The 12,851-nt window shown below is 37.1% G+C and overlaps 2 protein-coding genes and 1 long non-coding RNA gene across 4 annotated transcripts in view; 2 read left to right on the forward strand and 1 right to left on the reverse strand.

The window, feature by feature from the left end:
• The first annotated feature begins 21 nt into the window (after positions 1-21).
• Positions 22-3,188, forward strand: LOC113063095 (cysteine-rich DPF motif domain-containing protein 1-like). Its single transcript, XM_026233268.1, has 3 exons — positions 22-202; positions 2,692-2,747; positions 3,060-3,188. The coding sequence occupies exons 1-3, from the start codon at positions 50-52 to the stop codon at positions 3,148-3,150; spliced, it is 300 nt and encodes a 99-aa protein (XP_026089053.1). The 5' UTR covers positions 22-49; the 3' UTR covers positions 3,151-3,188.
• Positions 3,189-3,701: 513 nt separating this feature from the next.
• Positions 3,702-12,851, reverse strand: part of LOC113063101 (uncharacterized) — a 53,252-nt gene continuing 44,102 nt past the window's right edge. Inside the window, exons 2-4 of one of the 2 annotated variants that reach the window (XR_003278630.1) lie at positions 12,350-12,410; positions 4,881-4,929; positions 3,702-4,087 (exon numbers count right to left, since the gene is read on the reverse strand). This is a non-coding gene — a long non-coding RNA (uncharacterized LOC113063101). Of the gene's footprint in view, positions 4,088-4,829; positions 4,930-12,349; positions 12,411-12,851 lie in introns of those variants that run through there. The other variant, XR_003278629.1, reaches the window with a different exon arrangement.
• Positions 6,690-9,639, forward strand: LOC113063086 (cyclin-dependent kinase inhibitor 1B-like). The gene is made up of 3 exons (XM_026233257.1): positions 6,690-7,416; positions 7,572-7,680; positions 8,199-9,639. The coding sequence occupies exons 1-2, from the start codon at positions 6,969-6,971 to the stop codon at positions 7,673-7,675; spliced, it is 552 nt and encodes a 183-aa protein (XP_026089042.1). The 5' UTR covers positions 6,690-6,968; the 3' UTR covers positions 7,676-7,680; positions 8,199-9,639.

Here is a 12,851-nt window from a genome sequence, read left to right on the forward strand (position 1 = left end):
GTATCATGGGCGCGTGCTCACTCAAAACAAACAGTTAGGATGTTTTTGAATGGGACGCAGAGGTTGTGCAGCACGAGAATCGCACGGTAACCGTAACCTATTGAATGTGTACGAAGGGTGCGCGCTCGTCGTCTTCACCTGCGAGCTGTGTGAACTGTCCAGTACCTTCAGCTTCAAGGACCAGAAGCCACCAAACACCAGTGTAAGTAATAGTGTTTGACACTGCGAAATTGCGCACGAGATGGTTAGTCTTCATAAGCAAGGAAGACCGCTTTTAGTATAGCTTTAGTGATGTACGTCGATATAAACATATGGTATAAGGTTGCTCAAACGATCAGTTGATCTTTGCGCGCCGAGTGTGGTTTGCTGAGACGTCACGGTGACGTATGTTAACTTGACGATTTAATAGATTAAATAGATTTATGAACATTACATTCCTAGCATTTATTTGAATCGGGCTAACTTACCAGACTGCAAAATGAAAAGTTAGGACCTGTCACGAGACAACCAAGAACAGAAATGGAGTTTTCCCTCACCATCATGTCGATGCAGTAAATGATCTGAGTAAATGATAAACGAATAGTCCATTGTTTATTGTCTATTTTGATAAAAGCTTCCACAAAGTGGTTGCTAGTCTAGTCTAAATTTAACCATAGTGCTCACTGCTTAATATATATGTTTGGAGCAGGACAATGTATAGTCAAGTATCACACCCAGCAGCTTAACATCTGTTATTTGTTCCACTGGCACCCCATTCATAAATCAATTCAAATCAGCAGCCTTAGCCATATTACTTTTTATAACTAAAAACAATACATTTAGTTTTTTCTATATTTAAAATGTATTAATTCGAACCCACTTCGTAATCGTTAACGGCCCATCACTTACATTTTCCTGAAGCTCAGTTGATGTATCTGCAGCAGAAAACATTGTCGAATCATCACCATACATAACTATATTTGCTTCATCAGCAACATATAGTAGATCGTTTATAAAGATAGAGAACAATAATGGACCCAAACCAGTCCCTTGCTGAACACAACAAAGTGTTTTTAGCCTCAGAGCAAGAACTAATATAAAACAGAAACACTCTGTCCTCTATTAGAAAGATAGCTTCCAATCCAATCAAAAGATGCCAGTGAAAAACCAAAACATTTTAGTTTAGCAATAAGAATACCATGGTCAATAACATCAAAAGCTGCTCTATAGTCTATTAAAACAGCACCGGCCAATTTCTTATCATCTAATCCATTCATCTTTCATGTGTATAAGAGCGGTACTTGTAGAGTGTCTTGGTCTGTAAGAATGTTGTGCATTTTTAACCAATCCATTAATTCTAAAATATTGTATAATTTGCTTTAAAATAATCTTCTCCAAGAGCTTGCTCAGAATATGAAGTGTATTAATTGGCCTACAGTAAGGACCTATCAGTCAGTTTTCCCTTTTTTAGTAATGGTATAATTTTAGATTCTTTCCAAAGATTTGGATATACACCACTAAGCAAACATTGATAAAATATGTGACGCATTAGTTAAGAGCACTGATTAGCTACTATTTACAGAAATTTACCATAAAAAAAAAAAAAAAATCAACTCCAGAGGTTTTAGCATCTGGAATTGAAAGCAACATCTGTTATACTGTTTTGTTCAGTGGGACTAAAATAAAAACAACACATTTTATCTTTCATCATTTTAACAACAGGATTACACACTAATTGTAAATCGTTGCTAAACATGCAGAGTTTATGAATGATCGAGTTTATGAATGAAAAAAAAAAGTTAAAAATAATTAGCTATATCAGGGTTTAGTGATACTGTCCCTCGTTTTCGTCTTCCTACACATTATTTCATTTAGTGTTTTCCACATTTTCTTACTATCACCAGTTGCATATCTTATTTTGTGCTTATAATATTACCTCTTTTTGATATGATTTAATTTTGTAACCCTTTTTACAACGTGAACATAATGTGAATAATCTTTTGTAAAGTTAAAAATGGGAAATGGGTTACTGTCTGAGTAACTTGGGTGACTTTGGTAAAGGGCGGTACTATTCTAAACAATCCAGTTCATCAAATACATAATTAGTGTAAGCCGTTTGTTTTGGACCGTTCGATGTTTGTGTGCTCGTATAATGAAGTTATTTGATGTTCACCTTGGAATGACATCGTGCAGCAAAATATTGAACATTCACATCACAAAGCAATATAGGAGCTTGATAATAGTATTTTTTGTTTGTTTTATTAATAACTATATTATAGCAAAACCAAGAGACCTTTCGTATGAAGCTATGATCGCTTCTTTTTAATGGGAATTCTAATAATTCAAAAAGGAGGAAAAACTTACTGGAGGGCCTTGTCTTTTTATTAAGCAATAGAAATTCATATGCACTGCAGTATATAATCAGACTCATGCTGTTATTTACATAGGACACCCACTTGAACATTCAGTGAAACTCTTTGAAAGATATTGTAAACACACTAAATATAAATAAAATAAAATACATATTTAGTACAATAATCATTAGACATTAAAGGGTCTATTTTTTTTTTTCAACCCCCTAGATTTTACACATTTGTCAGCAATATTTTTTTTTTTTATAAAATTATCATGTTCACATTATCTTTGTATTTGAATAAGTACAAGCTAGAATAATTATGATGTTTAATTTGCAGCTAAATCTCTGTTTTGCAGAATGACAGTGGGACATTATTTCACACATTTTTGGATCCATTTCATTTCCCCAAATGGTATTTGAAACATTAAAGCAGACACTTGCATTTAATATGCTATGTATTTATATGAAATCCTCTTTGTAAAGGTGTTCTGTTTTGTGCAATGTGGGAGATGATGAATCTGCAGTTTTCCATGAGCTGAACTTTAAATTGAGCTAAAATGTGTTTCTTGAAGTCAGTGCCTATGATCTGAGCTAAAAGTTCATTAGTATGTTTGTTGTAGGCCATTTAACACTCTGTACTTTGATTTAAATATGTGATCGATGGCATGTGGTTGAATAATTGCATGATGTGTGACCAGTGACTGAGACGTCCTCTGTCCTGCAGGCTCTTGGAGGAATGTTACGGCAAGAAGGATCCCTTCAGCTCAGAGAGAGAAAAAGATCCTCCATCTCTTCCATTATGTTCAAAATTCTGAAAATCCAGATCAAGCAATATTTTTACGCTTACATGCAGTGAAGAACAACAATGGCAGCATCAGGATCATTATGATATACATGTGAATCAATGTCAGCATATGAATAAGCTTGTGTTTTCGGTGTGTTCTACACCAAGCACTTTTGTTTGCCCTGTGTGCGGGATCACCTCCATCAGTTTCCAGAACATGTTCGGATGAGGTGCTGACGAAAGAGAGTGTCCAGAAGACGTCCTCTTCATGATGCTAGAATGATTTAGTCGGGTCACTAGTGAGCTTTCTGACTATACACACAAAATTAAGGTTTATTATATGTATTATATTGGAATTTATGTCTTGCACAAATGGCAGCTGCAAACCATATGTTGATTAAAATAATTTGTGTGCTGTCATCTTCTGAGATAATTTTTGCAAATGAGTTTTATGATAGTGATAAATGCTTTGAGTTGTATGTAGCAACTATAAAATAAATTATGTTTATGTGCATGTTTGTGTCATGGGTTGTGATTACTGAAAATATAAATGACTGATATATGCATGTGTGATGTAGGTGAGTCTCGATGCAAACCTGATGTGAGCATGAGCAAGCAAACACTACCGCTACACCACACCTCCAGACCTGCCTCCTTCCAGCCCTATGTTGGGGCTCATCCTGACTTGGTTGCAAAACCCACAGGTAAGTAGTCAAATATAAGTTCCAGCACACATATAGTTGGAGATCTGTGGCTCAGCGGTCTGAGCACTGGCAGACAATGCCAGAGATCCCTGGTTCAAATCCAGCCAGATCTCCAGAATTCATAATCAATTGCAGTAAGTGGTGTAGACAGAGGAGCGGACCAGACCAAAGGTGGAACTTCCAGACTGGACCGGAGCAGTGGAACCAAAGTGGAGTGGCTGCCCAGAGGGACTTGGCTGAGCAGACCAACAGTGGTGCAGCTGACTGGATGGAGGAGCACAGAGTGGAATGGCAAAAAACACAAAGTGGTCAGACAACAATGATGAGGAGAGTGATGACCACACCCAAAGAGGGGGGGACATGACTGTGGTCCCCCCCCCCGGCCTCCAAGACAATGACCAGCAGCAGTTATACATGTTCACGGAGCCAATTGTTTATGCTTGTTTTAATTGCATCATCCACTAGATGGCAGTAAATCCATTTGTATGCAACTTCTTCAAACAATAAATGAGATGGGCACATGAACATTCCACAAAAAATTGTTCACATGCCAAAGATTACATGATCACAAACATACAGTTTAACAAATATCCACGACTTACAGTATCAAGTTCCATATCAGCTACAAAATATTATCACTTACCTACAAGGCCCTTAATGGTTTAGCTCCTTCGTACCTAACTAGTCTTCTACGCTACAATCCATCACGCTCCCTAAGGTCACAAAACGCGGGACTTTTGGTAGTTCCTGGAATAGCAAAGTCCACTAAAGGAGGTAGAGCTTTTTCATATTTGGCTTCTGAATTCTGTAATAGCCTTCCTGATTATGTTCGGGGTTCAGACACACTCTCTCTGTTTAAATCTAGATTAAAAGATTATTATCTCTTTAGTCAAGCATTCAAATAATGCATCTCATAATCTTGGACTGCAGTTGTATCTTATCAGATGTGCATTATTATTCTTTAGCTTGGGTAAAACTAATTAATTTTACTTTGTTAGAACAGCAGCTACGCTAATTATGTCTCTATTTGTTTCTCTGTTTTTGCCACGGGACTTACACAAGCTTCAGTCTGGATCCAGAACAGCTGAGAAGACATGACACCAACCCTGAAACAATATACAGAACAACCAAATTTTACCATAAATGTGATTACATCATATAGTAATTGCTGTTGATAATGTTTATTGTCTGTTTGATTACATCTTTAATTGATTTTTCCGTACATTTCTGTTCATAAACTGACAGTCACTACTAGCCACTACTAAATATTGTAGAAACTTAATTGTCTGTAAAACTGCTTTGCAACGAAGTGTATCGTAAATAATAGCCTTGAATTTAATTGAACTACACAACACTGCTCTAGTTCAGTCACTTCAATCTCAGCATTTAGCTCAAGTCTGTTATCAATTTACTCATTTCTAAAGATCAGTGCATCATGTCACATTTTTTCAATGCATTTCTGAGGAGCTGGAGACAGGAGCAGTACAGAGGACACTGCAAAGCACATATATTAATGTGACTGTGATATCCACAGAGCTCAAACCAAGACAATGTAGCTGTGACACTAAAATACTGACACAGATAGAGAGAGAGAGAGATGCTCTTGAAAAGAAAGTCTAAAGGGGGTGCTGGAATATTTTAGCTACTTATTACTGGTAATGCTGCAGATAAGCTGCCTGCCAACTATGACCTCAGACTTGGCAGTGAGATAACAAATCACACAGAGGTTCAGCGAGTGTCCCGTTTTCCCATCAGACTCATGTCACACCTATTGTGCATTACAGCTTTATGACATGGTCATGAAATGTTGATGATGAGTTGCAGCTGTGTTGCCAGATTATCATCAACATTTCTTACTTCGCAAAAGATTTACTAAAATATTTGCAACCTTTTTCGCTCCAAGGCCCTCGCTTTCCATAACTATATTTAAAAGCCACACAGCTCTTATTTATTTTCCACAACTTTTTCTAACTGTACTTTAATTTAAGGGCCAAAAATTAGCTGCATTTCTGTTATTTATTTACTTATTGTTTTACACAACTTACAAGAAAAAAAAACATTTGTTTCTTTCTTCATCCAGGCAATCTACCTCATGAACTTTTTTTTTATTTTTTAAATTTTATGCACAATAATTTTTACATTTATTTGTTACCACCTACATCCTCCTACATCTTATTCTATTATTTTCCTGTTCTATTTTATTTATAGCACATCTGTACAAAATGTATATAATTTTTATATTCATTCTTCAACATAATTTTGGTTTTTATATATATACACACACACAAATGTGTATTTTATTCTCATCTTTTTATTATATCCATATTGTTGCTCTGTTTACTGGAAGCTTGTGACCCTAAAACAAATTCCTTGTGTGCAAATATACTTATCAATAAAGCTCTCTCTGACTTCTGAAATATTTTACAGCTTGATAAGAAACTAAACCTTTTTCCTCAAAGAAATGTCAACAACATTTTAAACATTTCCATGATTTTTGCTGGTTTACAAATCACGCTTTTAAAATCAAGCCACCTTCTTCAAAGAAGGGTTTCTTCAAAAGAAACGATAAAGTTCAAATAACAAAGAACTGTTGTTCTAAATTGTTTCCTCAATTTGTTCTCGCTTTGACACATATTTTTTGACTGTCTCACATTTTAGATCATCTCGAGGGCCCCAGGGTTCACGACATTTACACCCAATCGCACGTAAACCAGGGTCACCGGCTTAGAATAGGCGGACTTGGCAACACGAGACTGCGGGATGCGCTAGTCTCTAGTATTTCTTTCGTTTTCCACTGATGGGCGGGTCCCGCGCTCCGCTGGCCAATGAGAAGCGTCTTCTGTTTAAATAGCCTCTGCTGTCTTTTATTTCCTGCCAGTTTACTCGCGATCGCCATATTGTGTGCTCGCCTACTCGAATGATTCGTCTGTTTTTCTTCGGAATTACTACGAGAAGGCATCGGAGTCGCGCGCTGTTTTCATGACTTGTTTTCCACGCGCCTTCGCCTTTCCGCACGCATTCGCGCGTTTGTTATGCGTGCGCTCTGCGTCTCGCTCGGTTTTCTCGGCAAGAAGCATCGCTCTTAGTTAGACCGCGTCTGGCTCGATTGCGACTGCGATTCTCGGGACGAAATTCAACGTGCAAAATGTCAAAAGTGCGCGTCTCCAATGGAAGCCCGACGCTGGAGAGGGTGGACGCGAGGCAGGCGGATCACGCCAAACCGCCGGTCTGCAGGAACCTCTTCGGCTCCGTGGATCGCGAAGAGTTCGCGAGGGACGTCAAGGAGCAAATGCTGGAGATGGAGAAAGCGTCCAAAGAAAAATGGAATTACGACTTCGCCAAAAACGAGCCGCTCGCGCCTGGTCACTACGAGTGGCAGGAGGTGGACGCGAAAGAGGTGCCGGAGTTTTACACCAGACCGCCTCACGCAAAACGGGATACCTCGACCGGGACCGTGGACCATAACGGGAACCACGATTATTTGTTGACAACGAGCGAACAGGGGGACTCTGACAACGCGGAGCCCGGGAGTAGCTCGGATTGCCGCACGGCGCTGACCACGCCGAGAAAAAGACCGTCGACAGAGGATCAGGGTAAATGTTTTAGGAGTCTCGGTGCACTTGCGTGCAGATCTCTGGGGACAAACAGTTTGCCCTCCCGATCGTGCGTAATGCTGAAACTGCCTTCTTTCGCGGTCTAGCTCGCTAATGAAGTCTCTTTTCTAACACAGTCCTCATTCTTTCGATAGATCTTCCTTGCCAAAGCAAAAGAGCCAACGTCCAAGAGCCCGAAGCGAACTGCTGTCCAGAGACGAGTTCGCACGCGCCCAGCAAGTCGGATCCCAAAACGTAAACAAGGTGAGTATCGTGCGCGCTTTCTGATGCATGACTTATTTTATGCATTGATGTAAACACGTGTTACTTCGTGCTAAAACGATCACGTTCAGCATAGCTGATGTTTTTATTATTATTGTATATACATATATTAGTGTTCTCTCGGTTTTATTGTCACACGCTTAAAGGCTAAGTATGTTCGTTTCTTGACGCGTGCTTGTCCGCGCGTTCAGAAAGCGTTTGGTTAGGTATTTTCTAAAACAAACGCGCGTTTAAGACGTAGTGTCACCGCGCAAGTGACAGTCGAGTCAAACGGGACTCAAATGCATAACATTGTAGTAACACGTCAGCAGGTCTCTTGTAGGGTGTGCGCGTGGGAGGAGGAGGGGGTCTGGGTTCTCAATGCAGCCATATGCTGGTGCGCAAAATTGCACGCTTTTCACTCGCGCTCTCCTGCCTTGTGTGTCGTTGTGAAGTTTTTGCTAGCGCGTTCGACATGCTATTTCCTTTGCTAATCATTTTTTTTCTCTTGTTCCCTGCAGAGACAGATGAAGAAGACTATTTCTCCATCAGTACTTCAAGAGCTTTATGAAGTAAACAGGGACAGCGGTTGAAAAATACAAATCGAGCCTTAGAGGCTGTATAAGCACTGAATTTTTACACTAAAGTTTTGGCACTCGACAGAATATATTTGCCTCAAAAGCAGACAATGTAGCAGTGTGCAATTGGAGTTTCGTTTGTTCTTTTACTACCTATGTATATACTTTCATTTCATATGTAGCACATTTAAATGTAATATTAAGATAAAAAACAATCATTTATAAATGGAGTGCGTTTGACTTAATTGCTGTGCAGTTTTCAAAACGTCTCCCCAAAATGAACCCTTTTAAAGTAAATATATCTATGTCCAATACAGACACACACACACACACACCATTTCCCTTTAATTAGGTTTAACAATCCCATTGTCTCAGTTTTGGCTGACTCAGGATGTTAACAGACAGAAGTACACCTTCATGTGTATCAGTGTTGTGCAGCAGCAGCACAACCTTGGGGAAAAAAAAAAAATATTTGCACAAATGTCACTATTTGAAAACCATTACAGACCTTTTCACCTTCTGTGATCTGGCTAAATTAAAATATGTTATATGCATTAATACTGTTCATGTTTATTGGTACTTATATATGATTTTACCAGACAAAAGTTACAGCACGTTGGGCATGTGGTGTTCTTCTCTGAAGGGACTGTGACTCCTAGTGTGGTATTAAGGTTTTCATGCTTTTTTACAGTATTATGATATCCCTGGGTTATTCCACTAATTTTATTTTTTCTCTTATTTTAAATTATTTCTTTTTTTCTTATTTTGGCATAAATATGCAAATTCACATGAACTACAAATCCTACTGAGTACACATAAAAAAGTAAAAACAAAAACTTTAGGGACCAATTAATTTCTTATTTTTGTAAATTTTCCCCCCATTCATTGCTGTGTAGCATAATGTATATATAAATATATATTTCTCATTTTTTTTCTTCTTCTTTAACACTGGGCCATACAATCAAAAACAATGTTAGGCCATGAAGCCAGTTCTTTGCCACAATATATTTGGCTTTCCTGATGAACATGACATGGCACTATGAGTAAAAATAAATAAAAACTGGCAAAAAATGTAATTAGACGTTACACTGCACGTGTAAAACATTGAAGTGTACCTGTGTGTACAGCTTTGTACAGAAGAAAAACAAAGATTAAAAAAAAAAAAACACTGAGGAAATTATACTAACTTATTTATGTCAAGCTTTTTGTTGTTTATGACTATCCAAAGTGGCATTTGTGCATTTTCTGTTTGTACTTCTTTTTATAGATTTTTTTTGCTCCACAAATTTGTGCAAGGTTGCAAACTGAGCCTATTAAAAAATTGATGTGGATTGTGTACTGCTTTATAAATGAGATGATTAAACCATAATTACATGAAAACTTTCTCCTGACTCCTTTTCGTTTTATTGTGCAGAAAAAAAAAATCTGAATGAAAACACACTCCTAGGGGAAACTTAAATACACTTCTCACACCCTGCATAAGCAAATGATTCAAACTGACCTTAAGCTGTGCTAAAAACCTAACTACCTTTAAAACAAATCAACAGACGTGATAAATAATTAAATAATTATTAAAAAAAATTGTATTTGGCAGAATGAAACCTATGGGAATTTTTTTATTTTTATTATTATTATTATTTTTGAACAACCCACACATGCACTTGCCCACAAATGCACATTTATTTAATTTAAATTGTACCCACTTTCTTTATTCTTATTTAGTGATATTCAACAAGGCAGGACAGTCATGCATTTAAAAAATAATTTTCTAATGTAGTGCAATACACATGATATGATTAACCTGCTATTAAACTGTTGCCACATTTCAGATCCCTTTTAGATTGTATTCAAATAAAGTGTTACATGCAATAGTTCATATGAAATGAAAATAGCAAAGACGTTTAAAAAATACAACAAAACATAAACAACACTGACACTGCAAAATACTACAACTGACGCCTGTATGTTTTGTTTTAACATATTAATAGACACAATGGTTCCAACTATATGACTCAAAACACGATGTGTCAAATCGAAACGCGGTTTTGGTCGCGCGTGTTGACTTGCAAAAGACACACACCCTCAAATATTTATCGCGTTTGGAGATAGCGTACGTGGTCACGTTGAACTTATTCTGCTCGTACATTAACCTTGTAATATACAGGGTATTTTTTGGTGATTTTTTACAGAGTTGTTGCAGCTTGCGTACCGTTTGGTTATTTAACTCAACGTGCAACAAGTTTGTGCGTAAAGCTGCTGCGTTTCTAACACACGACCTGCGGGGCTCCCTGTTTCAATTCAGAAAAAAAAAAACAAGGACACGTCCCGAGCAGAGAGGGGAAAAAAAGCCAAGATACTGACATACGGTTTGTCCAATCAGACAACTATTGAGAAAAACACACCACTTACTGTAGCCACTGAGATTGGCTTTGCGCGCGCTAAGGCTGGAGTAAGAGTGTGTTTGTACAGAGTGTTCTGCTCGTAAAGCACAACCCAGAATAAGCCATTGGTCAGACTGATATTTCTGCTGATGTTTGCGAAAGGGAAGGGAGAGGTGAGTTTGGCCCGAGGGTTAAATCGCAAGGATCTTTCTAAAGCCCCGTCCTCCTACTACTCAAAAATCACGGCTGCAACACACATCTATGAATTACACGTAGCGAAAGGGAAATTATTTTCCAACAATTACTTGATCGCATGTTTAACATGACGACACGGCGGTGTTATGCGTGGAAATGTTACAGGGTCATTTACTTAATATAGTGAAGGGGCATGTCGTCAGACCGTGGGCTATATGTTATCTCAACGAGACAATTATACATTTAAACAGTGGAAGAGTTATAGAAACTGTAAGTTATATAAAAACGTTAGATAAAGTAACATAAAAACAATTAATGACAGCAGAAATGTAAGGGGCAGCAGTTAATAATAATCCAAACCATTGCAATTAAATAATGTAAATTAAAAAAATTATAACATGCTATACATTAACAGTAACTTGTACAATTAAAATGTTTATTGATGCTACAGTCATTTTATTGTGTTCACTTGTGTATCCGAAACCTTTAGCAATTTCTGGCATCTTTGTGTTTCTCTTTGGAAAATCCGTTTTGAATTAGGTGCATGTTTAATTGGACTTTGGACTAAGAAAATAATAGTTACTATTTATAAAATATCACCATTGTGACTACTAGCCCTTATACACTGAGATGTACACTACCAATCACACTCTTTACACACACCTCTTATTTTTTTACACAAGAGCTGATAAACCTTTTATAGAAAAAATCCTCAAATATTTATTTCTTGTTAATTTTTATTTGTTCATTTATTACTATTTCTATTATGTTTTGGATCAGAGAGTAAAGGAAAACAGTGGAGTGTCCGGCATACAGAAGCACTCCTTTAATAAAGCATCTCAGGATGTGAATGAATGAAGACAGTGTGTCCAGCATTTTTTGGTCACTTAATTTTTCCCTGACTTCCCTGTTATTTCACAGTTTTCATGATTATTATAATACAAATAATAAATAATAATAAAAACAATAACAAAGTCTGAAAATATAAAAATAACCCTTACGATTTAGAATAAAATGCTTCATACGGTGGAAATCACTGATACCCACACAGATTCTTACACCAAAGAAAAACATTTTATAAGATTTTTTTTTTTTTTTACCCAAACATCTTTCCACTGAAAATCGAACAAGCTTGTGGTCAAATCAGTGAGAAAACCACTGTTACTGACACAACACACCCCTTCATCAGATGAATCAACATGCTTAAAACCTCTTTCTGAGGAGATCGAAGTGGTCAGTAAGTGATTAAGCAACGCGCAGCTTCTTGAACTGGCAGCCTGCCATGACATGAGCCTTGGTAAACACTAATAGCAGGCTGATGAAATCAGTAATTATAATACAAAACAGCAGAGGGCTTCACATTTGTGCGGCTGTAAACCACCAGTGACAACGCCCTTGCTTGGCCTATGCAGTAACTAGAGATACAAGTTTGGTTTTTAATATAAAATTAGATTTGAAAAACCAAAGGATTCATTTCATCGACTTGCATTTCCACAAGAAAAGGTGATTTTTCCTTACCTTACTCACATTTCAGATGTCAGCCATGGCAACACTTGTGTAATTCAGCCTGACTGGAAGTCTGGAAATTAATATATTATTAGAAGGCATAAACAATATACAACAACATATAACTTCATTTATTAGTATTATTATTATTATATACAGGGGCCCTAAAAAGTAATTGTACAATCACTGATGAAGCAATGTACATACAGTCACATTAAAATAATAATAATAACAATTAAAAAAGTAAATTACATACCAAAAAATAAAAACAAAAACAAACGTTAGCGTTATGTTATGTCTAACATTATGTTAGAACCTCAGATATAGAGCCTCTCTCTCTCTCTCTCTCTCTCTCTCTCTCTATATATATATATATATATACACAAACACACACACACACACACTTTTCTGAGCTACTACTCTAATTATTTTGAATAAATTTGTCTCAAGATAATTTTTCATGGATGTATGAAGTCAGTTTCCAAAGATGTCCTCATGGTGTAGTTCATCATGT

Source organism: Carassius auratus, chromosome 4 (assembly GCF_003368295.1).
Source record: "Carassius auratus strain Wakin chromosome 4, ASM336829v1, whole genome shotgun sequence".
Classification (NCBI taxonomy): Eukaryota; Metazoa; Chordata; class Actinopteri; order Cypriniformes; family Cyprinidae; genus Carassius; species Carassius auratus.